The sequence below is a fragment of the Chionomys nivalis genome, chromosome X (genome assembly GCF_950005125.1).
Source record: "Chionomys nivalis chromosome X, mChiNiv1.1, whole genome shotgun sequence".
NCBI lineage: Eukaryota > Metazoa > Chordata > Mammalia > Rodentia > Cricetidae > Chionomys > Chionomys nivalis.
Window position 1 is genome coordinate 81,446,761 of NC_080112.1, and position 27,112 is coordinate 81,473,872.

Below are 27,112 nucleotides of genomic sequence, written 5' to 3' on the forward strand. Positions count from 1 at the left end.
AATCATGAGTTTGAGGCTATCTAGGAACCTTGAGCTATATAGTGAAGCTTAGTAGCTTGGACTACATAGGGAGGCCCTGTCAAATTAAAAAAAAAAATACAACAAAACAACCCACTGGATCATACTATATGTGACATCACTTGATTCTGCCTTTATAAATAGTTGTTATGGTCAGTTTATCATATCATATCTGTAGATTCTATAGACAGTTTTAGCTGGTTTTTAGATGGAAGGCCAATGATGATTCCTGTTTTGACACAATGCTGAAAAAGGCATCCCAGCTATTTGTTTTTGACATGAACTTTATTCTTTCCTCAGCTCCCCATATATACTGCACCACCTCTCCATTCTAAATATGTTGAAGAACAGCCTGGTTATTTACAAATGGGCTTTGCATCAATCCGTACTACAGCTGTTCGTTATGTTGGCTGGTGCAAGGTAAGTCTATTTTGATAGTTAAATGGCAGTGTTTTTAATTGATTGTTTCAGGTATTCATAGATGTATTTTTAAAAGAGAAAAACCACTTTGAAACTTAGTGGCTTAAAATATCAAGCATTGTATAATGGCCCATTATTTTGAGAATTAGGGATATGATGACAGTTCAGACAGCTGATTCTTCTATTCATGTGGTATTGCCTGAGGCCACTCAGTGTCATTCATCGGGCAAATGGGCTGAGCTAGAGAAGCCAGAATAGCTTAATTTATATCTTTAACACCCTGACAAGTGCGGCTGGAAGACTAGACTCAGCTGAAATTGTTGAATGAAATGGAAGCTGATAGCACACTGATGTTTTATTATCATCGTCATATACATTTAGTTGTGTGTTGTCAACATCTTTACTGTGAAGATCTTAGTAATAGTCATACTAGTGTTTTTCTAATTCTAGAATAATAATCACAGTTTTTACTTCACCAGCAAATATAGCCTGATTGTCAACCCATGTGTGATTTTAGCATTTATTATATCATTTTTTGGTAATTTCATGCATAGACACCATATTTACATCAGTACATGAGTATTGTTTTTACATCATTTCTACTCCAACTTCTCCCTCCTTCAACTCCTCCTGCCTTCCCACCACTCCCTCTCAACTTCATGACCCCTTTATTATTGATGTACATACACATGTGCACACACATGAGCACACACGTGCACACACACGCTGCTGAGTCTGTTTAGTGTTGTTCATATGTATATATATTTAGGACTGACCACTTGGCATTCGATAGCCTATCAGGGGGCTTGTTTCCAGAGAGCACTTATTTCCCTTCTCTTAAAGGCCATTAATTAATTTCTTATGGCTCTTAATCTATGACTGGGACCTTGTGACATTTCCTACATCCTAATTGAAATGTCAACTGATAGTATCATTGCTAAGGCCATGTTTAGGCTGCCATGTTGTTAAGATTTCTAGACGTAGATTCCTTGTCATGTATAATTCTAATATATTCCTTTTAAAAAGAAAATTTGAAGCTGACGAGATGGCTCAGTGGGTAAAGACAATTGCACTGTGAGCCTGGTGACCTCAGTTTGAGCCCCAGAATCCATGAAAGGAGAAAAGAGAGAAACAACTTCACAAAGTTGTCCTCTGCCTGAATTTATACACACTGTGTGCATATGTACACAAATACACATACGTACACACATACATACGTATATACATATACACATCACACACACACACCTATCATCATCAAGAAAATTCAATGAACCTATAAAAAATAGCATCCTTAGATGAACTCTGATCAATCTGTATGAGATTTCAAATGCAATATGGGTTTATTTTTGAAAGTTTGTGTTTGTCGTACAATTCCAGGGTACTGGTTGTGCTAGTCACCCTTAATAATGTGATCTCTGCGGGAAATATCTTAACTAATTGTGGTCTGAGTCATGCCCCTCAGGCTATATGCCAAGAACAAGATGATTCAGATTTAGGTCTCTTGAGGCCTAATTTTCTATAGTGTACTCAGATGTGTCTTCAGTGAGGTAATTGTTCCTGAGAGATCTTTAAATTGCTATTGTAACTATCACCCAATTTAAGACAGAAAGAACATTTTATTCTGTTAATATGCTGAAGCAAATAGGTTGATGAAGGGCACTTTCAAATGCATTTCATCTTCAATGTAAACAACTTTTCCTCTCTAATTTTCTCCTAAATATGCAATCTATTCCTCAGAAAAAAGTCTGATTTAAATTACTTATTTGTGAAAAGTAGCATCATGTAGTGCAAATTCAGAGCATGCTCCTAGCCTTCGCTTAGTCTATTGACTAAGGTAACAGTGCCCCCCAGTGGGGAAAAATGAATTCCTAAACACAGCTAAAGAAAATTTCCCAAAGACCTGTTTTCTTCCTTGATGGTTAAATGGTACAAAATCAGATCAGTAAGTATTTTAATGCTGCAGCCGATGTTTTCTTAGACAGCCCCCCAAGAGAAATGTCTCAGTGGCGCTTTATGTTTTATGCGAGTTTGTATAGTTTTAAGCCATGGTGAACATCTCTATTCCCTCTTAAAATGAGACAAAATTAGTAGACCAACACATCTCATTCCCATCTAATACAATTGTTTCTGTTTTTCTGCACTGAAAATGTCTGTTATTCTTGTTTCCATCTCATGATTTCATACATAAGGAGGTTATATGTTTAGATTGGTTTTCTTGTTTGTGCAATAGAATCTAGCTTGGAATATATCAAGATTCTGAGTAAATCACTCATATTTCCCCTAATGTAAGTGAGACAACACCCACTGTTCAATGAATGTAACAGTATCTTGGCATTCAAGTAAGTTAGAAACAGATAAACACCCTCCCCCCCCGAAAAAACCCATTGCTTTAGGGTGTTAATTCCTTGGGTGGGTTAATATAATCTTGATTTATGGAGAATTTGTGTTCCTATTTAAAATAAATGCCTCATTTGTTTTTTTCTCATTCTAATTGCACACTAAAATGAAAGTAAGAGATAAAGTGCTTTTCATTAGGCCTTTCCTGTTTTTGTTTTTTCTCTGCAAATCACTATGCTGTTGCTATTGCACCCTTACTAGTCAGATGGTTGTGTGTTTGCTGAGATAGACCTCCCTTCATGATTTATATAAGATTCATTCATTTTATTCAGGCCATTATAAAGTTTTCGGTATCTGTTCTGTAAAATCACTGATTATTTTAAAGGTATTACTTTACCCACTTCTATGAGAAAAACAAGACACCAGAATTACTCTGTTAAGTAAAATGAGAGTAAGAGATGAAAGGATAATATAGTAAGTGGGTGTACTCACAGTGGGCAAACAGAAGATCTGGATGTAGATTTGAGTGTAGTACTAAATCAACAGCTAAATGTAATCTCAAAACTGTGAGCTATTGTGTCAATCAACCACTTCAAATATTCACATCCTCTTTTGTTCCTTTTTTTGTTTAGGGTGTTTATATCTTTATGAAGAATGGGATAGTGGATACAGTACAATTTGGTAAAGGTAGGTGAGTAAACCCTCTATAAATAGAAACATACTATGGTTTTAAGTTATATTGTGTAAAATTTAAGAATATAAACATAGTATATTACCCATTGTGATGATTATACTGATGTAGAAGATAGATTCTGGGTTTTATTTGTAATAATAATAAATAAATGGTATGTACTATTTATTTTGAAATTTATTACATGCTAAGTCCTTGTTAGGTTGCTGAGTGTTGCTGTTCTAGCTGCAGAGTTTTTTCTTACAGATTAGAAATGGAGGGTTAGAAAGTTTAACTAGTTTCCCAAGGTTATTCAGAGACAATACCCAGGTTTAAACTCAGGTCACTTTTAACTGAAAGTCCACATTGTATATTTATAAAGCATAAGGTAAAGATTTATCCCCTCTTTGCTAATTCATTTAAATGAGTGTTATTATCTGTTAAATTCATCATGCTTTTTTATGAATTGATGGGAAATGACATAGCTATCACTCATCTTGATATGTTTCACCTAATATTGGAAAGTAATTGTATTTGATGTTTTAGCTCCTTGATGGTATTTGGCAGCAGACATAATTTCCTGATAGTCCTTGCTTAGAGCTGTTGGCAAAATTAAACATATATGGAAAGCAGAAAGAAATATCAGCTAAAAATTTAGGTACCTACAATAAACTTAATGAACTTTATTTGCAATAGTAGTACTTAATATACACTAAGGTTTAACTATCAATATTTTTGGGCAGCATCTTACTGTGTAGCCTAGGTTAACCTGGAACTCATTATCTTCCTGTCTTATCATCTCAAGTGCTGGATTAATATATGCACCAATATACCCAGCTATCCTTCATTAATCTTGAGGAGCATAGTTATATATGTGATTGTCATCAAATAACTATGATAGAAGAATATATTTTTAGATATGGAAACAATTTTTATGTTTAAAACACTGAGGCGTATATACTTTTGATTATGCTTTATATGTTTTTGTCTATTTTTACTTCTCATCATGATCTTTAACCAATGGCTAATGTGAGGTTATTGGGAGATAGTGATAAGAAGTGTCTAATTACAAAAATCCTTTAGAAGATACCGTTAATTCTTGATGGATCCTACCAGTGTTTAAACAGGTAACAGTAGAAGCCTGTTAATTGTATGTATGTAAAACATACACAGTCAGGAATTTAGTTTATTTAAGCTATACCGTCTAGCATTATAGTTCATTGAATAATCTATGTGACAAAGAAGGCAAGTATTAAATGACCTATGGAAGGTAAATTTGATTTTATAGTTTAGTATTATACTAAGTGATTTGTTTCTGTCCATTTCAATTTCTTGTGTACCTTATTTGAAGAGTATTTAAACTGCTCACTAACATTTTATTGTCTTCTCGTAACATGCTAGTCTCCAGCTGCTCTGTACTACACTTATATAGAATGTCCAATTGCAGTCAGTCGCTCTTACTCATTCTCAACTGGTCTCCTCAGATGCATATGTCTATCTGAAGAATCCTCCTCAAGATTTTTTTCCTAAACTGGGAGTGATTACAGCTTCAGGACTGGCGGGTTTGGTCACAGCAAGGAAAGGTATACTATATATTTTCTGTTACGTTAGTTCTGATTTTTACCTTCATGACATTTATTGGATAATATCAGATTAGGTTAGTGTAAAATGTTTAGATTTTTTACCATACCATAAGCTTGACCATATTATCTGTAGTAAAGAATAAGAACAACTGAAATTCTTTTATTCTTCTGGGAAAAATGCAAAGTGATATAGGAATTCTGAAAAATTGATGATTTCTCATAAATTTAAACATACACTTATCAAGCAACATAGGAATCACATTCCCAAGTATTTACTTACTCTAGATATGCTGCCCAGTCTTGTGTCATCTTGACATAAGCTAGAGTTATCTGCAAGGAGGTACCCTTAACTGAGAAAATGCCTCCATAACATCCAGCCGTAAGACATTTTCTTAATTACTGATTGATGAGGGAGGGCCCAGCCCATGGTGCACTGGTGGTGCCACTCCTAGGCTGGTAGTCTTGGGTTCTATAAGAAAGCAGGCTGAGCAAGCCATGGGAAGCAAGCCAGTAAGTAGTAGCCCTCCATGGCCTCTGCATCAGCTCCTGCATCTAGCTTCCTGCCCTGTTTGAGTTCCTGTCATGACTTCCTTCAGCAGTGAACAACAATATGGAAGAGTAAGCCAAATAAAATCTTTTGTGCTCAAATTGGTTTTTGGTCATGGTGTTTTGTCACAACAATAGCAACCATAACTAAGACATTAAAGAAATGACACACCCCTGCATAAATGCTTATTGCAATGTCAATCATATAAAAGCTGGAAACAAGCTGAATATCCTTTAAACAGGCAAGTGGATAAAGGAATCTGTGGCACAGTCCTACAAGGAAAACCCCTTAAAATCAAAATAGTTTGAGCTATTGGTACATATAACATTGGTTGTGAATTTGAAAGTAGGCAGTGAATGTCTGATTCTGTTTGTATGACATTCTCAAAAGGACAGAATTAGAATGACAGAAAGTAGACTGTTAGTTGCCTGAGGTTAAGAATGTGGGAAATGTACAACTGCAAAAGGAAAATATGAAGTACTTTTAGTTATAAGACTATATATTAAAATGTACAAAGATATTACTTTTTTAAACAAAATATTAAAAATATATAACTGTTCCAATTAAAAATGTAATTTACCTTTTTGCTGCCTTGTTATTGCAATTTTGTTTTTTTAATCTAAAGATATTTATACTACCAAAAAATTCTTGAGAATTGTATGTTAATATAAAGATATACACTATCCACTCAAAACTGCTTTTCTTAGTCATACTACTCATACTGGAAGCTCTGTTAAGGATTTGAGAAAGACATGCTATATCATATAAAACCTGGTTTACTTTTGGTTTTATCCTGACCAAAGTAGTTGAAATTAATATTAGCCAGATGGGAATGGAGTCTGTAAATGTGGATAACTCAGTCTACCACTCTTATTCACTATTCACTATGAGACTTGATATGTTTGCTTTTTAAAACCTTTTTAAACAAGGAATCTGTACCTACTTTTCCATCAGACTCTAGTTCTCATGTGAACAGTCAGATTCATAAGATTGCAATCAGGCTTGATGACTAGTTGCAAAGACTCACAGGGCTCAGTATGTAGTTATGGACATGGATAAGAACTATTGCAATGGGAGGTATAGGATGAAATTTAAAAGGGGGAAATGACATAGGGCAAAGTTTAGAAAAAAATCAGTTATAAGTTTCTAGCAGTCTTTTCCCAGTGACTAATAAAACATATGCTTAATTTCTCCAGAAACAAGTTGAGACGATATGAATAAAGCCGAGTATTGAGTGACAACTATAGGCAGAAGAGTGACCAAGGTTTCCTTGAGGGCTAGTCATGTAAATAGTATCTACCTACCAAAATTCCAGACTTCCAAGAGGAGAAGTTTGCAGATGCTAGCAGAAGCTGCTGATGGCAGCAGTCTTGAATTTACTGTGTTAACTCCTTTTATGCATGCTATTTAACAACTCTATTTCATATGCACATCATCATTTTCACTGTCTTCCATAAGATTATTATTTCTTTATATTGAGTGCTCTTGAGCTCTTTTATATTCATAAAATATATAATAGGTTACTAGGAACTATAGTAGCTTCACTGTACTATATAGGTCAGTAGAACTGATTATCTCTGCATAATTGTGTTTGCCTTTTTTCTTCCAACTCACTTCTGTATCTTATACCTTGAGTTTTAGGAATTTGTCTACAATGTATTGCTTAGTTTCTTAATTACAAAATAGTAATCCTCTGGTAAGAGAACGTATTTCTTTATGTGAGCACTAGAATAATCTAAACCTTGTTGATAGTGAAATAAACACATTAGATCTGAAGGTATATTTTATTTGAAATGTTATAAATTATGAGAGAATAGCAAATACAGAATGTTTCGTGCTTACTATTTGAGTAAATACCATGAAACTTTTGTCTCAGAGAAATATACGATGTGTAATAGGCCATAGGTCATATGTAAACCTTATTTATATAGATCACAGTACAGTAAAAACAAGAAAACTATTTCTTTCTTATAACCCTATTGTACTGAAGATAGGAATATAAAAGAAAGCCATTTGCATATTTCTAAGTGCACAGTGCTACTTAGTATCTGTGTTAAATATTCTTTCTTAATTGTAAAAGTAGAATTTTGAACCTACATGAAACTCCATTTTGCAGAATTGTTCCTTATATACAAGTAAGGAAAGAGTGAATGCCATTTTTTTCAAAAGTTTATCAAATAAAACCTGCCATATACCACCATAGTTCATGGAATTTTCATGAGTTAAGAGATCCTAATTTTTACATATTGGGATTGTTAAATCAAAAATGAAACAAAAATACCGAGGAGAAGCAGAGTTGCCATTCAGTTTAGGATATGTTGATAGTCTAGACTTTCTCTCTCTATTCCACAGAAAGCATCCTTCCTACCCACCTTAGCCAAGCTCAGTCTGTTGTCGACCTGACTATAACAGGCTTCTTTAAAAATTACTAAACCAGACAGAGAAAATACAAGACTTGTAAAGTTTCACAAACTGCAAAGTTACCAGAAAACGTTGCCAGATATTTTTTCACCTTAATATTTTGATATTTCCCTTCTAAATAAGGGGCCAAAAAGCTGCTAGAGTTACCAGTACTTTGGTTGAAAAAGTGACATGTAATTGCTTAATCTCATCAGAGTCCAACATACCCAGACAGATATTTAGGATGCATATTATTTTGAAGCAGTGGTTTTATAAGTCTAATTTTCAGCTATGAATGTTCTATTTCCCATTGTTATACAGCATTACTATGGTTCTATGGAAGTCTTTAGGTGGAGTGTGGGGTTAAGATAAAAGTTGTGTGACAGGGCTTGATACAGAACTTTTTTTTTTTTTTTGGTGCTATTTTCATAGCAGCATTGTTTTATTTATTTATTTATTTATTTATTTATTTAAGATTTCTGCCTTCTCCCCGCCACCACCTCCCATATCCCTCCCCCTCCCCCATCAAGTCCCCCTCCCTCATCATCCCTAAGAGTAATCCGGGTTCCCTGCCCTGTGGGAAGTCCAAGGACCACCCACCTCCATCCAGGTCTAGTAAGGTGAGCATCCAAACTGCCTAGGCTCCCACAAAGCCAGAACGTGCAGTAGGATCAAAAACCCATTGCCATTGTTCTTGAGTTCTCAGTAGTCCTCATTGTCCATTATGTTCAGCAAGTCCGGTTTTATCCCATGCTTTTTCAGACCCAGGCCAGCTGGCCTTGGAAATAGAAAACACTATCCTGAGTGAGGTGAGCCAGACCCAAAAAGAGGAACATGGGATGTACTCACTCATATTTGGTTTCTAGCCATGAATAGGGGATGTTGAGCTTATTATGCGTGATCCTAGAGAAGCTAATTAAGAAGGTGAACCCAAAGAAAAACATTTAGGCGATGAAAGGAGACAGAGACAAAGACCCACATTGGAGCACCGTACTGAAATCTCAAGGTCCAAATCAAGAGCAGGAGACAGAGCAGGAGCAAGGAACTCAGGACCACGAGGGGTGCACCCACACACTGAGACAATGGGGATGTTCTATCAGGATACAGAACTTCTTATACCCAGGTTAATCAGAGCAATTTCAAGTTGACAGGCTCCTAGTGAGAACCTAGTGAGTTCCTTCTAAGATTCTCTTTGAAATTTTTTAAAAAGAGATTTTACTGTCAAAAAAATGATATGAAAATGACTCTTAGATGCTTAGTTAAGGCACTTTTGAAAATGCATTAATTATGTCAAGCTAATTGTAATTAGTATTACTTCAGTATTCTGATTCAGTGACATGAAGGAGTTATGTACCTTTTGAGGTCGTTAGCTGATTGGTTAGTTGGGTCCTTCACCTTTCTAAGTGTTAATCAGAAAGGGCATATAGAAGAGAGTCCATTTCACTTTAACCTGCTTTGACGAACACAGTAGTTGATTAATTCTATCATGCTTTGTTAGATATTTGAAAAAAGTATAATTATAATTTTAAGTTTCTTAGGATATGAAAAATAATCTTTTAAAAATGAAGATAATTACTAATCCCTTTGTGTAGATAATTATTAGTTTCGGAACATTTTTCTTAAATTGGACATGATGGTTAAGGGACATTAATTGAATTGAGAACCTTAAGGGAATTTTAGGTACCATCTTGATTGGTATTACTAACTACAGAGCAATTTAACATAGGGTGGTAGCTTAAAGAGGGGCAAAGAACATATTACAGTGTAATAACATCAAGTCTCTGGTATCTATTTGGAGTGAATGATTTGTTTGAATTTCATAGGTTCTAGGTTTAAGAAGATTGCTTATCCACTAGGATTGGCCTCATTAGGAGCAACTGTTTGTTATCCAGCTCAGTCAGTAATAATTGCAAAGGTAAGTTCCTTTTACGTGGTAACAGTGTTTGTTTAAACTCTCAGTGTGAAAAGATTTAAATATCACACAAAACCTTAAACATTTGATTTCAGGGGCATGTAGTTGGAATAAACTCTTGGGTTGGCAAAATGACCATAGCATCTTTTCATGGAAAATGCCATTCTTAATTTTATGATCTTCAAAATAAATAGGATGAGTTTGTTTAACTATAGTTCAGCAATATAAAAGCAGGAGACGGATCAAGTTCAGAGACAATGCTGGAATTTATGGGGAGAAATACTGCTTCGTGGTTGAACTAAATAAAAAAATTTTTCTTAGTTAACAGAAAATTATATCCTTTGGCAGCTTCTCGGTTCAGAAGATTAACACAATGCAAAAAAGCAGCCAAATAATTCTTTAAAAATAATTAAACCAGACAGAAAATACAAGGCTTGTGACATTTCACAAACTACAAAGTTACCATCAAACATTATCAGGTATTTTTTCACCTTAATATTTTGTTATTTCCTTTTAAATAAGGTACCAAAAAGCTGTTAGAGGCTTTCGAAAAAGAGACTTCTGAGGCTAAAAAATACACACATAAACAAATTAAATTTTGAGACCATTGGAATGGAAAAAAAGGTCTTGTAATTGTAATTGCTGCACATCTAAATTTGAACCATTTTAATTGAATTTTATTTTGCAGTAATAGGGGTTGTTCCCAGAGTCTCAGACACTATACTGGTCAAGCCATAATTTATATCTCTTGCCTTGTTTATTATTATTATTATTATTATTATTATTATTATTATTATTATCACAAATCCAGATTCAGAAGCACAGATTTGGGGTATGCAAGTTTTTCTTCTTTTCGGTCATTAGTTATCAACATTTAATATTCTAATTCATACTTAAATATTGGTACCAGAAGGATGTTTTGTACTTGTATTCTCACTACTGTATCTCTTTGTTGATGTAGATAAGACTGCTTTTTTTTCAATATTTTGAGAATGTCAAGGATATTGTGAACTCTGCAGTTTGTAATGTGATCAAGCTATAAAATCTTATAAGAGAAAAGAAAATTGTTTATTAAATCTAGTTATACTTGAGAAAATTGCTGGATAAAGTGACAAATTTGTTTTAAAAAGACTCCTTCCTCTGAATTTACATGAGAATTAGCCACTCAAATTAATGTTGATGCTGAACAAAAACTTGAGCTCATTTTACTTAACCTTTATATTGTTCTTATTTGCTGATAAGCAAACACTGGCCCAATGAAGATTCCCAGGGACTGCCTTATCCAGAGTCACACTCAACTTCAAGTGTCCCAATTTTCTGTCTGTTACCAGTCCCAGTGGATGCTGCTGCCACTGCCACTGATTCTGCTCTACTCTTTTCTTTTTAGAGTAATCTCTCTCTCTCTCTCTCTCTCTCTCTCTCTCTCTCTGTGTGTGTTTTCATGAAAATGATACCACTTCATTCTTAAATATAAGCATTACAGAAAAGTTTAGACTAGAAGAAATATAACCACTGAAATATGCTTACATCCATAAAAATATCAGTGTCAAAATTTCCTGGAATATTCTTCTAGCCATCTTTACATGATTACACAGAGATAAAAAATAGATGAGTAAAATGTAGATAAGAATAATGTCATCGTATAGATCTATATGTGTGTGTGTGCATGTCCATGCACATTGTATGCTTAGATATGCATGTGTGCGTTTACATGCACATATGTAAGCATGTACATGTGAAGGCTGGAAGACAACCTTGAGTACCTCAGGAACACCATTCACCTTCTTTGAGGCAGGGTCTCTCATTGGCCTGGAGCTCACTAATTAGTTTAGATTTGCTTGCCAGTTACTTCCAGAGATCATCATGCTTCTGCTTCTGCAGAACTCAGATTACAAGTAGACACTATCACACTGGTTGGTTATAGGCATTGAACTAAGGTTCTTAGGCTTGCAAAGCAAACACTTTCCTTACTGAACCATGCCCTCAGGCCCCCATCCCTTTTCTCTATTTTAAAGGAAGTTTGTTCACTAGTATTAAGGATTTGTTGTTGTTGTTGAGATCTATGCCATTTTTTTACAACAGTAATATATTAAAAATTATATTTTCAATTTGTTTCTTTCAAATAGGGAAAATAATTTTAAATCATTGAAAAAAAATGGTTGCAGAATCCACTTAGATTTTGTGTGTTGTATGTCCTAGGTTTTTAAACTGATAATCTTTGTTGAGGGAGAGGAGCCTGCATTTTGTCCCGGCCACCCGAAATAATCACACAAAAATTGTATTCATTTAAACACTGCCTGCCCCATTATGTGATGTGGGAGTGATTTCCTTCTAATCTGTTGCTTTCATTGGTTAATTAATAAAGAAACTGCCTAGGCCCATTTGATAGGCCAACCCTTAGGTGAGTGGAGTAGACAGAACAGAATGCTGGGAGAAAGAAGCTGAGTCAGGCAGTCGCCGTGATTCTCCCACTCCAGACAGAGGCAGGTTAAGATCTATCCTGGTAAGCCACCTTGTACATGTACATCCATATGTGTGCATTTTTTTTGTCTTTGAGCTTCAAAAACTTAATGACTTAAATGAATCATAATTTTGCTGTTGGTTAAAAAGGGTAGGAAAACAGAAGTATGCCTGTGGTGGAAGTGTAAATTGCTGCTATGTATTGCTAACTTTTGAAGAGCAATATAATAACATCTTTAAAAAATCAAAATTAGTATGATTCTTAGTATAGAAATTCACCTCTAGAATTTGTTCTGAGAAAACAGTGCAGCTGTGAATGATCCCAGTTGTATGTATAAGGAATAGGATGCTAATTTCATCATTGTTTATACCTGCTTCCATGCTGTATTGTTTCTCTTTTTTTCTGTACTGGGGAATGACTGTAGGACCTCATGCATGTTAGACAAGTACTCTACCATAGGGTTGTTTTTCCAACCCTGAATTGCTTATAATTATACTTGAAAATTTTATAATTAGTAAAACCAATAAAACTTTTTAATTTGAAGAAGAAAACATTGCTTTAGAAAAGACACATGTTTGTCAAAAGTGTAATCATATAAATCATATAAAGTTTTCTATTAAATCTTAATATATTCTTGTAACCATGAGGAAGGATAGAGAAAAATAAGAAGGAACCAAAAGATATTCAAAGGGAAGAGTGCTATTAGTAGAGGTTACCCCAGACTAATGTGGAACTCAGGATCTTCCATCTGGGATATCAAGGACAGGTTCCACTATTCCCAACATTACCTTTCTACCAGAAACAAATGTCATTCTCTTGAAAAATGATTATGTCTTTTGTTTCTCTGTGAATGGAGAAAGATTGATAAAGTTTAAAGCAAAAACACTTATAGCATCTTAGAAACCTTATTTTTCTTAGTTAACTGTTTATTTTCTCAAAATACTTCTTCCTAAACTATTATAGATACAATTTTCACTTAAAGTCCTTTAATAGGAGCCATTTGGCCAGATTAGAAATGGCAGAACACAGAGTGACAAATCTTGAGTGATGTCACTCATATAGAATCTAGAGAATTTAAAACACAGAGAAGAAAATTGCAAACTAGTGGTTGCTGGGGGCTGGTGATGGAAGGTCACTGGGAGAGGCGATGTTTGTATATATTGAAAGTTACAGGGCAAAATGGTAGGATACAAAAAAGTTCATGAGATCATTCTATAGCTGAGCAATTAGAGTAAATAAGCATATATTGAATATCTGAAATTTGCAGAGGAAGTTGATCTTAAGTGTTTTCATGAGCTATGTTGGTAAGCTTGACTACACGAATGAATAAAAAAAGTAAACTTATACCAAAGCATTGTGTTGTTTACTTAAATAGATATAATTTTTATTTGTAGTGCCTCTATAAAGTTGAAAAAATATTTAAAATTAATAAAATAGGGGCTGAGGTATGGCCTGGAGTTCAATCCCTAACACTGTTAAAATTATATTAAAATAAATGGGCATAATTTAAATTGATGTTATATTGTGAAATAAATTATATATTTATTCACCATTTAGGGAGTTAGTAATTTTTCATATAAGATTTTGAAAATACTGCTTTATATCATGTGAACTAGACATTGATATTTTTATTGTTAATTGCAACTTAAGTATTCATATAAAATACCTGATCTGAATTGAAAAATTGTTATTTTAACTTTTAAAAGTATGTTATTTAACTCATTTTTTTCTCTGTTAGATAACAGGGAAAAAGGCATATACTACAAGCCAGCAAATTTATCACGCCATTAAGTCATTGTGGACAAAAAGCAGTGAAAAAGAATCACTCCCCGAACCAAAGGAAGGAACTAAGGTATACTTTAAATAAACCAAAACAGTACTCATTAAATTTCAGTTTCAAATACTACCAAGAGGTCAAAGATAAAATAGAGATAAATGAAAGACTCACAATAACTTGGTATGGTATAATTTTATATTCTTTTAGTAAAATAATTTGCTTCTGAAACAACAATGTTTTTCATAAACAGGTAGGAAGGTCTGATGAAATACATGCCAAAACTCCTGACTCGAAACATTCAGTGTCTTTTCCAAAAGAACTTGCCTCTGCAACAAAGGTTAAATCGGAATCTACTGCAGGTTTGTTTGGAATTTTTAATTTTGTTTTCAGTTTTATTCAATAATTTTAGGACATTATAGTTGATACTCTGAACTTTCATGTTTTTCTAAATGTTTTCTCTCATATGTATGCTGTGATTTTTATTTTTGGTTATGAGAGACCTATATCCCTGAGATTTTTCCTTTTAAATCACTACGTAGCTATAATACGAGTCTCCACGTGTGTGGGTATAGAGTAGTACTGTCAGTATGATTGAGTGAAGCATTTAATATCACTTTATAAATGTGAGCTATTCTATCAGGAGGAGGAAAGTGTACCTTTCAGAATCCTATCAACTGACAGGTGTGAGTCACACCTACATAAAGCATATCAGCTTCCATTTCTCATGCTATTTACCTGTCAGTCTCCTGTCAGGCTTAGCTTCCCTGGTCTGTCCTTTTATTAAGTACAGTACCAGAATAAACTGCAGCATTAAGGAGTACATGTAGCATTGTTACAACTTTGCTACTATTCACTATTGACAATTAATACTTTGTGGTACTAAAGAGTAATAGTTATACTTTTGAAAGATATCCCACCATGATCAAAAAGAATGTAGCCAAATGTTTAAAACTGCTTTGAGAACCTAGTCACATAAACCCATCTGCCACAGATTTGCATGGATTTGCTTTTCTGTACAATGTGAATGATTCAACCCATAAGCTGCTTCATTGCAAAGGAAATCTGCCAGATTCAGAGGTGGAAAAGTAGAAATAGTACTGTGATCTATTTATAAATCATATACTGTGATAGAGAGTGCTTATAAGTATTGTATTCAACCATCAATACAAATCAAAATGAAAACCCACCTTTGATGTAGTGGTGGTTATTCCCATCTCATGATGGAAAGCTCCCAGAGTGTAAGCTGTTGCAGGGAACAGGCTTCTTGTTCATCCCGGCCACCCTGTTAGCTTAGCCCCGAAATAACCACACACAAACTATATTAATTAAATCACTGCTTGGCCCATTACCTCTAGTTTCCTAATGGTTAATTCTTATATCTTAATTTAACCCATTTCTATTAATCTGTGTATCACCACGTGGTGTTGAAATAAGAGCGGCGGCGGGGCTGCATCCCGCCACCCGGCTAGCTTGACCTGAAATAATTACATGAAAACTGTATTCTTTTAAACACTGCTTGACCCATTAATTACAGCCTCTTATTGGCTAGCTCTTACATATTGATCTAACCCATTTCTAATATTCTGTGTAGCACCACGAACTGGCTTACCAGGAAAGATCTTAACCTGCATCTGTCTGGAGTGAGAGAATCATGGCAACTCCTGACTCAGCTTCTTTCTCCCAGCATTCTGTTCTGTTTACTCCACCCACCTAAGGGTTGTTACTCCACCCACCTAAGGGTTGGCCTATCAAATGGGCCTAGGCAGTTTCTTTATTAATTAACCAATGAAAGCAACAGATAGAAAGATGACCCTCCTCCATCATTTCCCCTTTTTCTGTTAAAACAAAAAAGAAGGCTTTCATTTTAACATAGTAAAATTACATATAACAAAACAGTTATCAAGCAAGAATTACAGTTATAGTATTTATATCTATTTTATCTTTTATCATAACTAAGGAAAACAATAATTATCTATATATTCTTCAACTCCATCAAAGACTCCAGAAGGATATAATATTACCTAAGCAAACAAGAAATCCAAAACTCTAGAAATGATAGAGACATCTCACTGTCTGGACAGTCACCCAAAGTTCTTTGGTACCATTGGGGCATCCATCTTCAGCCTACAGGCCCATAGTATCCAGCAGACATTTCCATGAAGCAGGAAATTTCAAAGACAGTTCAGTTACTTTCTACTGTGTCCTGCAGAATGTCTCGCAGACTCTTTCATGAATCAGGAACACTGAAAGACCATCTCACCTTTAGTCAAGTTCAGCAATTCTTTCTCTGTGGGTTCTTTGTGTCCAGTTTATGCATCAGTCCAGGCAAGAGCAGTTTCTTGCCCAAATGGATAACCAACTCCATAAGAAGCCTCTTCGATGCCCATCTTCCTCTTGAAGTAGATTGGTGCTGCCAGGAGCAGACATGTCTCATTGTCATGAAAAGTCCTAAGTTATTAAAACATTAAATGCCATATTCTGCAGTCTTTGAAAGATATGAAGAATGTCTGTCTAACTGATATATATCTCTATATATCCAGAAAATCTAACATGACTACAAATTTGACTATTATAGATGATTATCCATTAACAACCTATATTTTCTAATTATACATTACATTTTTAAATGAACTACACAATCACAATACCTTAATCAAGATCAGAAATACATATACTTATAACAAAATTGACCTTAAAATCATACCAATGCAAATTATTCATATCTATATCATATCCCCCTTTAAATGTAAACAAACATTTATAAACAATATTTGGGAATATGGGCACAGTTTTTTCTCTCCAAAAATGGGGAGCTGAATGGGGGCGCTGTTATTCAGGTCTTTCATGGTATAAGTTGTGTGCCAGGTTCATCTCAGTGGGCAGTTGACTAAAGCAATTTTTTGAGGGTGTTTACAGCAACCTTTCAGGAGGGCGTGGTCTGTCATACCATATTGGGATAGACACAATCCACAGGGTCTCGTCCTCTGTGAAAACAAAAGAAAATCCTTTCCAAAGCATCATATCCTTAGACCCAAATTCTGAAGTCATACCCTGATGATATCCGTTCTGGTTCCACTTGGCAGCCCATATAATGAAATGTCTCTCTGTATTTAGCTCCTTTACAGTCAAAAACCTTAAAGAAAACACAAAGTACATAATCCAGACTCTCTGTGAATTTTCCACTTTTACATGGCTTATTTTTCTTTATTTCTTTATTCTGTCTCTTTAAAGACTTTACCCTTTTTTTTAAGGCATTAACTTTATTATTTATATTCTTTTTCTTCTCTCTCTCAAGCCTACGTACACTCATCCAACTTTGTGATCCATTTAGTGGTCTGAATCTGACCTATTGTGAATCTGTAATTTTTTTACTATCCAGGAGTACTTTTGATTTGCGCCTTTAAATCACTAAGCACTTAAGAATCTAAGCTGTGACTTTCCTAGGTCAAAAACAGGTACTGCCTACTTGCCCCGCCCAGTCCAACATGGCGGAGCCGCTCGTGCCTCTGATCCTTGCACATTGCACCAGTAGCATGGCGGAGCTGCTTGTGCCTCTGAGCCACAGCACGCAATGACTTCCTTTTAGGCACACAGCGTCTAGTTGCCATCAAACAAATCGTAGCACTTTAATCCACATGCTCCATTCAAAAGCTTTTATGAAAGAGTCTACGAGACATTCTGCAAGACACAGCAGATAGTGACTGAACTGTCTTTGAAATTTCCTGCTTCATGGAAATGTCTGCTGAACACTCTGGGCCTGAAGGCTAAAGACAGATGCCCCAATGGTACAAAAGAACTTTGGGTGACTGTCCAGGCAGCAAGATGTCTCTGTCATTTCTAGAGTTATGGATTTCTTGTTTGCTTAGGTAATATTATATCCTTCTGGAGTCTTTGATGGAGTTGAAGAATGAATAGATAATTATAGTTTTCCTTAGTTATGATAAAAGAAAATAGATATAAATATTATAACTGTAATTCTTGCTTTATAACTGTTTTGCTATATGTAATTTTACTATGTTAAAATGAAAGCCTTCTTTTTTGTTTAAACAGAAAAAGGGGAAATGATGTGGGAGTGATTTCTTTTTAATCTGTTGCCTTCATTGGTTCATTAATAAAGAAACTGCCTAGGCCCATTTGATAGGTCAACCCTTAGGTGGGTGGAGTAAACAGAACAGAATGCTGGGAGAAAGAAGCCAAGTCAGGAGTTGCCATGATTCTCTTACTCCAGACAGATGCAGGTTAAGATCTTTCCTGGTAAGCCAGCTCGTGGTGTTACACAGAATATTAGAAATGGGTTAGATCAATATGTAAGAGCTAGCCAATAAGAGGCTGTAACTAATGGCCAAGCAGTGTTTAAAAGAACACAGTTTCCATGTAATTATTTCGGGGCATAAAGCTACCCATGCGGGCGGCTGGGTGCCGGGGATGCAGCCCCTCTGCTCATATTACTACAACGTGGCATTGGCTTACCAGGTAAAATTCCCAGTGTCTGTCTTCAGCGGATCCTTGGCGTCTCTCTGACTCTGCTTTCTTCCTCCCAGAAATTCACTTCTGTCTTCTTCACCTACCTAATTTCTGCCCTATCATGCCAAGGCAGTTTCTTTATTCATTAGCCAATACAAGCAACACACAGAGGGGACTCCAACATAAGTAAGCAGCTTTTTTTTTTTTAAAAAAATATGCAATTTGTCAGTAGCAGCGCCATATTTCTAGCTCATCTTCCTGATGCCACAGTCCAGCCTCTTTCCATTGTGCATAGTTCTTCTCATATAAAACCAGAATTTAGTCTCTAATTTCCTCTTCCTCCTACTCCTCTCTCAATCTCCATTTGGCCGTAGAGCATAGGTCATGCCTACAACCCAAGCAGTTGGGAAACTGAAACAGAAGATTTGGGACTTGGAAGCCAGTATGGGCTCTTACTTATCTAGTGAGTTCCTATTCTAGTCTGGGCTACATACCAAGACCCTGTCCCCAAAGAGCAAGATTCTAATAACAATAGTATAAGAACAAGAAGAGTTGTCATCAAATAGCAAAATCTGATTTGGCTATTCTTCCGTCTTTCCTTTCTAATCAAGATAAGTTATACAACTTTTAGACTTTCTCTGAGTAACCTACAGTTGAGCATATTTATAAAGAATATAATATATGCCATCCTTTTTCTAAATGTCTTGTCAGTTCTCAACTATCTTGGCGAAGGTGAAACAAAATACAGCTTAAAGTAGAATTCAAACCATTCTCACCTAATATTTTTCCTTATCCACCTATGATCTGGAACACCTTTCCTGTCTTGGATGATGTGGTATATAAAGAGCCTTCTAAGGAGACTTGCAGTGGGAAAGGCATACCAGTGATACTTATGATCATTATATCTCTTAGTTCATGCTGCTATAAATAAGAATAATATAGACTGCATTGTTTTCATTCAAGAGAATGTAAGTTCAAGATCAGGGTGCCAGAATGGCCAGGTTCATATGAAGGCACACTTCTGGCATTTAAACAGTTGGGGTCTTGAATCTCTCACATGACAAAGAGAACCAAGTAGATTGTGAGGACACTTCACTGGATACAAATTCCATTCATAAGGACTTCATCACCTCATCTAATCCCAATTACCTCCCAGAGGTCTTGCCTCCTAATACCATCACATTGGTGGTTAGGGTTTAAGTGTAACAGAATATTTTTGAAGGTTAATTATCTCAACCTTAGAATTTATCATTTCTCCATTTCACATATAATCACCAAGTTCCATGACATGGGAAATGGTGGTGATTATGATCACAGGTTTTAGGATAAGACTTGAAAATAAGTACCAAACCCAGTATTTGAATAATTCTATTACCTGGAGCAAGATACTCACCATCATTTATGTTCAGTTTTGCTATCCGTAACTCAGTTTCATCATCCACAAAAATAAAAAAAAAGAGAGAATAATAGTTCTCACATGTTTGCTGCGAGGGTTAAACTAACTCTCTCTCTCTCTCTCTCTCTCTCTCTCTCTCTTTCTCTCTCTCTCATGCACACATACCCTGACACAGGGTCTCATTATGCAATCCAGAGTAACCTTGTACTGCTAGGAGTCCTCTTGCTTCAGCCTTTTCAGTTCTGAGTGAAGCCTCTATTCAGATAAATTATAAGAAAATTCCACAGGTAATTCTGTGTGTTCAGCATTTTAAGAATTTCTGAGGATCAAAGTTCTAAAGGTAGAAGTACCTTTCTAATTAGAGTGAACCAAGGCTTTGATCAGACTGTGGATAGGAATGTAAATTAAGTAGAGATGTTAGAGGACTTAGGAAATTCACACCTAGTATGGGAGAATTGTCTGTATTCTGTAAATCATGTTTTAAATAAATGCTGATTGGCCAGGTAGGAAGTATAGGCAGGTCAATCAGACAGGAAGTAGAGGCAGTGTGATAAGAACAGGAGAATTCTGGGAAGGAGGAAGCCCATTGCTCCCCATTCCTGCCCAGACCACCGAAGAAGCAGGATGTGATCTACCCCACTGAGAAAGGTACCGAGCCATGTGGCTAACTTAGATAAGAATAATGGGTTAATATAAGCTACAAGAACTAATAAGAAGACTGAGCTAATGGGCCAGTCAGTTTATAATTAATGCAGACTCTCTGTGATTTTCTCTGGGACTAAATGGCTGGGGGACCGGGCGGGACAGAAGCCCCAACAAGCAGGCCCTCATGTTATAGCACACACTGTGAAGCAAATCTGAATGCAGAAAACACATGTAATTATTTGTCACATCCTACTAATATCTCTGCTTAATACACCTTTGTTGAAGGGGTGACCACTGGCAGGTTGTCCATGCCCCAGTGGAGAACCCCAAAGCTATGCCCATACAAGAAACATTAATTGGATTCAGTGGATTGTTTGAAGGAAAGGAAGGGGGTGAGGGAAAGAGAGAAGATATGAAATGTTTGAAATGGGAAGGGAGTCATATCAGGGGAAGGGCCAGAAGCTAAAGGGAGGGAGTGGGGAGTGGCTATGATTATGATACATCATATCCCTTTCTGAAGGTTACTGATGATAGATAGGTTTCTTATGCTTTAGTAGATAGCCCTAAACATGCACATATGGGAAGCATGAACAGCACTTAGTGGTTTATCAAAAATAAATAAAAGGGCTGGAGAATTTGCTCAGTGGTTAAGAGCATTGACTTCTCTTAAAGATTACCCAGGCTTGATGCCTTGCACCCACATGACAGCTCATTACTGTCTATAACTCCATTTACAGGGGATCCCATGCCCTTTTCTGGCTTTGGTGGATACCAGGCATGCATGTGGTATGCCGATATACACACAAACAACCATTTATGATAACTGAGAATGATAATAATAATGTTAATAATAACAATAGTAATATTGATATGAAGTTAGCAGTATGTTTTGGAAGATACAGGGGTAGGAAATGGGAGGCAGATAATTCTCATATATCACTGTGCACATATAAGAAATTCTCCCTACTCTTGGATGGGACATAGTAGCCAATCAATGGCTACTGAAAAAGGGAAAATCTGTTTTCCCCAGGGACAAGCCCCATGACAGGTTATCTGATCCCTTGTGGTTAGGCCTAAACATGTATACATATGAACAATAATGGACTATGTTGTGTGTGTGTATTTCTGAAGTTTCATAACAGTAATTGCTTTCTTAGAGTCTCTTTAGATTTCTATATATATCTAAGCCAGAATTTATATAGCCACAATTTTCACTGAAAGAAGATAGGAAAATTATGTATGTATGTATATATGTACCAATAGTAAAGAAGAGGTTATGAAGTTGAGAGTGGAGTTAACATGGGAGGAGTTAGGGGGAAAGAGTGGAAATGATATAAATAAAGTACCAAAAATCTAAAAATTCGATTTAACAAAATTCTCAAAAATAAAGAAAAATTTAAAGAAATTTTCAAGGAATTAAAAAAAAAAGTTCAAAAAACTTTTCACATTATTGAGCAGTTGCTGCCACCAGGTGGCAGTGAAGATACATTTGAGAAAAGCTGACAAGCACAAAACCATTAGCATTTCTTTACCCTCTTTTAGGCCATTTCAAAAGTTTTCAAATGAAAATCAAATATGTAGTAATATATTATTGTATTTAGATATTTAAAAATATTATCTAGCAACAGAATTAATGCCTACTGTAATTTTCAAGTAGTACCATTTGAAAATATAATCTGTAAGGTAATATGAAAACATTTAATATTTCTGTTGGCAATAAAAATGTAAGCATAATATTCTTGTGGTTTGTCACCTACATTTACTACTGAATAAAATATCTAATTTTTTAGAGATTAAAAAACTTGTCTATATCATAGTCCCCCCCTAAAAGGACCTCAGATGAAAAAATCCCTAATGTATGATGAACAGTATTAATATCATGGGTAGTGTTCATGACCTGATTTTTTAAATATATTTGTTCATAATTTCATATATAAGTGGCACACTTTGTAAAATATAAAATGTTTTTGGAAATACAGACATAATATAAATCATTGTGTTCACTGTTTTTTTTTTTTTTTCGTTTCTCTATAGCTTTGAAGCCTGCCCTGTAACTAGCTCTTGTTCTTGTAGACCAGGGTGGCCTCAAACTCACAGAGATCCCCCTGCCTCTGCCTCCCTGGTGCTGGGATTAAAGGCGTGCGCTGCCACCACCTGGCTCTTCCCTTGTTTTAAATTATAAAGCTGAAAATATTCTGTGAGCAAAATCTATGGTTCTCCAAATTAATAAAATCATTTAAAAATGATTCAGACATTGGAAAAAAATTAAAAAAAAATAGAAGGAATTAGTAGATGTACTTTTCAGAGACTAGAAAATTTAAACTTATGTTGTTGACTACATGACTACTTTTGCTATCTTAAGTACCCTAACCCTTATCTTTTTCTAAGTAAACTTCCATTTCTAATCAATAATAGAAGTGCTTTTACTATTTTGTTATTTCTTGCTTACTTACCATGCACAAAGTAGTATATGTGTTATGTTGCTCCCATTATCTTATCTAATGCTAAAAGTAAGTGTGTGATGTTGTTACTATACTAACCTCCATTTTCAGAAAGTCCAGGCCTCTGTAGGAGTCTTGACAAGACTAGTCACTCTGGCTTCCCCACTTAGCAACTGAATTATAATAGTCAAATTAATCTCTCTAAATTAAAATCTCCTTATCTGCCAAATGTGAATAATTCAGACAAACATTACTTAATGCCAGGGACAAATTCTGATGAATGTGCCATTACATTAGATGATTTCACCATGGTGGAAACACCACTGTGCATGTACGCAAATTAGTTAACATAGGTCAGTATGCAATGTGACTTATATCTACGTAACCCCAAACATGTGTGGTGCATTGAACTCTATCTTGCCTGGCACACAATTAATTTGTCAAGCTGACTATTAAGTCACATTATCAAATCTAAGAATAAGTTCTCAAGCTCAAACACGTGAAACGCATCAGTAACCATAATACAGTTTAGACTCCCTCATTTTTGAAATGATCACTTCACTTGGCATGTAAGATATCTCTTACTCTTTTTTCCTTCTTGTTAACATCTCTGTTAATAGTCTCTTAATCTTAACCTGAAAAGGTTACAGTATCCCAAAGAGTTGCCTTTCTTGTACCTTATCTGGCTGTATATAATGCTACCTAACTCCATGGTTTTCAATGCTATGTAGCTGGAGCTGCTATAAACCAGTTAAGTCTTCCTGTGAACTCTATCACATTTTTTTTCCTGTCTCAATAAATGTCAGTTCAATTTTTCTAGTTTCTCAAGTTAAACAGTCAGCCCCTTTAGGAAATCCTGTCCATTTTATCTTCAGAATTATTTAAGGTATAGCCCCTTCTCACAATTCTCTTAAATGTCACCATCCTTCAGGGAGCAAAGCAATGGCTTCTTACCTGCTATGCCTAGTTCTTTCTTCCTATATAGTCTCTTTTACTTAGGTAAAACTTCTCTGATTAAACACAGTTATGTCATTCGTCTACTTATGGTGACCCTGAACTACCGTGAGTTTCTCTTCTCTCACTCACCGACACGACACCTATTTGTCTACTGTATTCTAGCCATGTCGTATTGGGGCCTCACACTTCCTTGCCTTCAGCTCATCCTGGAAGTCACTTCTCACAGATATCTACAGAGCACATGTCTGCATCTCCCTCGATTCTTTGCTCAAATATCACCTTTCAGGAAACCCTTTCTAAGACACATTATATAAAATTAGAAATTATCCCAACATTTCATGCGTCCCTCTGTGATTTCGTGTTCTGTGCAACACCTAACCATCATAGAATGTACTATGTATTTTACTTGTTTATCTCACCCATGTGAGGCTCATGTTGAGATTTTGTTTTGCTCATTTCTATATTCCTAATACCAAATATAAATGTCTTCTTTTTCACTTTAATACTTCATCAGCCACTACACAGTTTCTACCTGACCCCAACCTCATGGATCATGGGCAGTCTCATCCAGAAGATAAAGATATGTACAGCACTAGAAGCTGAAATGGACTACAGTGGGAGCCTGTGGAGAGATCCGCAAGATGTACCAAGTGGGAAACAATGGTGAAAGATCATGTAATGGATGGGTAACTGACAGCATGACTCTACATGTTCCCATGTTTAATTCCAAATAAACAGTTTGGCCAATGATGCAAGTGGTTAAAACACAAATTAATGAATACAACACAAGTAATATTAAGAGATTAATAAGGCAACTGAAGTAGAAGTACTAGGAGAATATATGTGACTTGTAAGAGAATTTATTAGAAAGCAAAATAAGGTGAAGATATGAACATCAGTAAGACTAAAATATGAAAATATGCATATGCAAATATACATATTTATACATGTGAATCTGCTTCAGTTTTCCCAGTTTATTCTCAGTTAACTTAGAGTGGTGGATAGAAGGATGTGGTTTTTTTTTCCCCAGAGCTGAAATAAAATATCCATATTTTATGGCACATGAACTTGGATATATGTCTTTGTTTTATTTAGTTTAACTATTCTTAAATGCCTGAAAACATCTGTTTAAAAGGACTGTATACTACATTGTCCTAGTATTGCTTACCAACTTTGATACTGCTTCCTTGGTGTTGTGTTTTTTTCTGTTTTATTCCTCTCAGGCCTCATAAACCCATCAACATCATCTTTCCTATTTCATCGAGCAAAAATGTACAATTCTTAGATCCGACCATTCATGTCCAATCACCTACCTTCCTGAGTTACTCTTTGCACTGTGTTCTTTACACCCTTTCCTAAGACTTGTGTTTCATCTCAGATCCCTGATTTTCCATTTTTACAGTACTGTATTTCATCTTGTTTAAACTTCAGTCTTCGGTTTCTCTTCAGTTCTATCCCTCAAGTGGTAAATGGATTTCGTGTTTTTTTTTTTTTAAAGAAAATCCTAAAGCACAATACAAAAAAAAAAAAAACATAACAGCCTCTTCCCTCAAACTGTCTTTTGACTTTCTTCCTTTAATTTCTGTACATATTTAAAGTGCTATTAATGTGTAAATGAAGTAAAACACATTGATTATCAATAATACTTTAGTGACCATTATAGCCATTAGGTGTTAGATATTTAGGAGACAGGCAAGTATTGTTTGATTATTAAGGATGCTTCATACCTCAGTCACTGATAACACACTGCCTGGAGTGCTTTACAATAAGCCCTGCCTTTCTTCCTGCATCAGCTTCTAGCATGTTGATGCACACCTTGTTTTCTGCTTCACTGTCAATTGAGTTTCATAATCAAGTAAGCACAAAGCTGGAGAGATGGCCTAGCAAGTAAAAGTGTTTTCCCTGAAGCCAAATGACCTGAATTAGAGCCCTCAGAGCCACATGGTGCAATGAGAGAACTGAATCTTACAGGTTATCCTGTGACCTGCACACAAGGCAGTGACATGCTTATGTGCACACATGATAAATATTTTTTGTTTTGTTTTTTGAGACGGGATTTTACTGTATAACAGCCTTGGTTGTCCTGGAACTTGCTCTGTAGACCAGGCTGGCCTCAAACTTGCAGAGATCTGCCTGCCACTGCCTTCCAAGTGCTAGGATTAAGGCGTGTGCCACTACTACCCAGCTAAGTAAGTGTTTTTAAGTAAACAGAGTCCATTATTATTATTATTATTATTATTATTATTATTATTATTAGACAGAGTTTCTCTATGTAACAGTCCTGGCTATCCTGGAACTAACTTTTAGACCATGTTGTCCTCGAACTCAGAGATCCACCTGCATCTGCCTCCTTAGTATTGGGATTAAAGCCCCTTATAATTTTTTTCTACCATGGCTTCTACAATATCTCCAAAAAGAGTAAACCACTAATAGAAAGATTATAAATTAAGGAAGATTGTTCAGTGAAAATAAATGTTTTTTGTTAAGGCAAAGAGTAAGGTATTCTGTATTCATATGAGCTTTCAATGACTGTAATTTGGAAAGGGCATATATGCAAAACCATGCTGCAAATTTGGATTCAGGTCAAGGACTGTATGTTAAGGGCAAAACAGAAGAACTGAAAAAAACCTGTCTTCTCAACAAATTTAGGTTTTAAGTTATAGCTCATATGAATTATATTGTTATATTGCAATAGCTAGTTTTTGACAGCTTATTTAATAGCAAAACTAAAACCATTCATTTATAGTGAGTTTCTTAAGCAATGTGTAGAGAGTATGACAAATATAACACCCTTAGAAAGGGAGAGCTAGTTCTAAATAAATAGACCTCATGAGACCTCAATTAGGCAGATTGGCAAATGGGAAAATCTATTGAAAGAAGTTTGGGAGTAGAAGCACTGATTGTAAATTTTATGTGTTAGAGGTGGATAATAGCACTCATACTACAGATGTGGTTTAATTTGATATGTTGATGATGGAACTGATGACAAATATAATTTCATTGGAGAAATGACTTCTTTAGGGACATTCAAGGGTCAAACTAAATGAAGAGATATGAAGCAGCAATGCATATGTTAAAAGA

At 35.4% G+C, this 27,112-nt stretch overlaps 1 protein-coding gene across 3 annotated transcripts in view; it reads left to right on the top strand.

Annotated features, from left to right (window-relative positions):
• The window catches only part of Apool (apolipoprotein O like), a 51,970-nt gene extending 26,878 nt beyond the window's left edge, over nt 1-25,092 (top strand). For all 3 annotated transcript variants that reach the window (XM_057760067.1, XM_057760065.1, XM_057760066.1), the window contains 7 exons: nt 319-438; nt 3,411-3,465; nt 4,933-5,031; nt 9,802-9,893; nt 14,090-14,203; nt 14,379-14,487; nt 24,546-25,092. In XM_057760067.1, the coding sequence (XP_057616050.1) occupies nt 319-438; nt 3,411-3,465; nt 4,933-5,031; nt 9,802-9,893; nt 14,090-14,203; nt 14,379-14,487; nt 24,546-24,634 (678 nt within the window). In that variant the 3' untranslated portion in view covers nt 24,635-25,092. The remainder of the gene's footprint in view (nt 1-318; nt 439-3,410; nt 3,466-4,932; nt 5,032-9,801; nt 9,894-14,089; nt 14,204-14,378; nt 14,488-24,545) is intronic.
• The last annotated feature ends 2,020 nt before the right edge of the window (nt 25,093-27,112 follow it).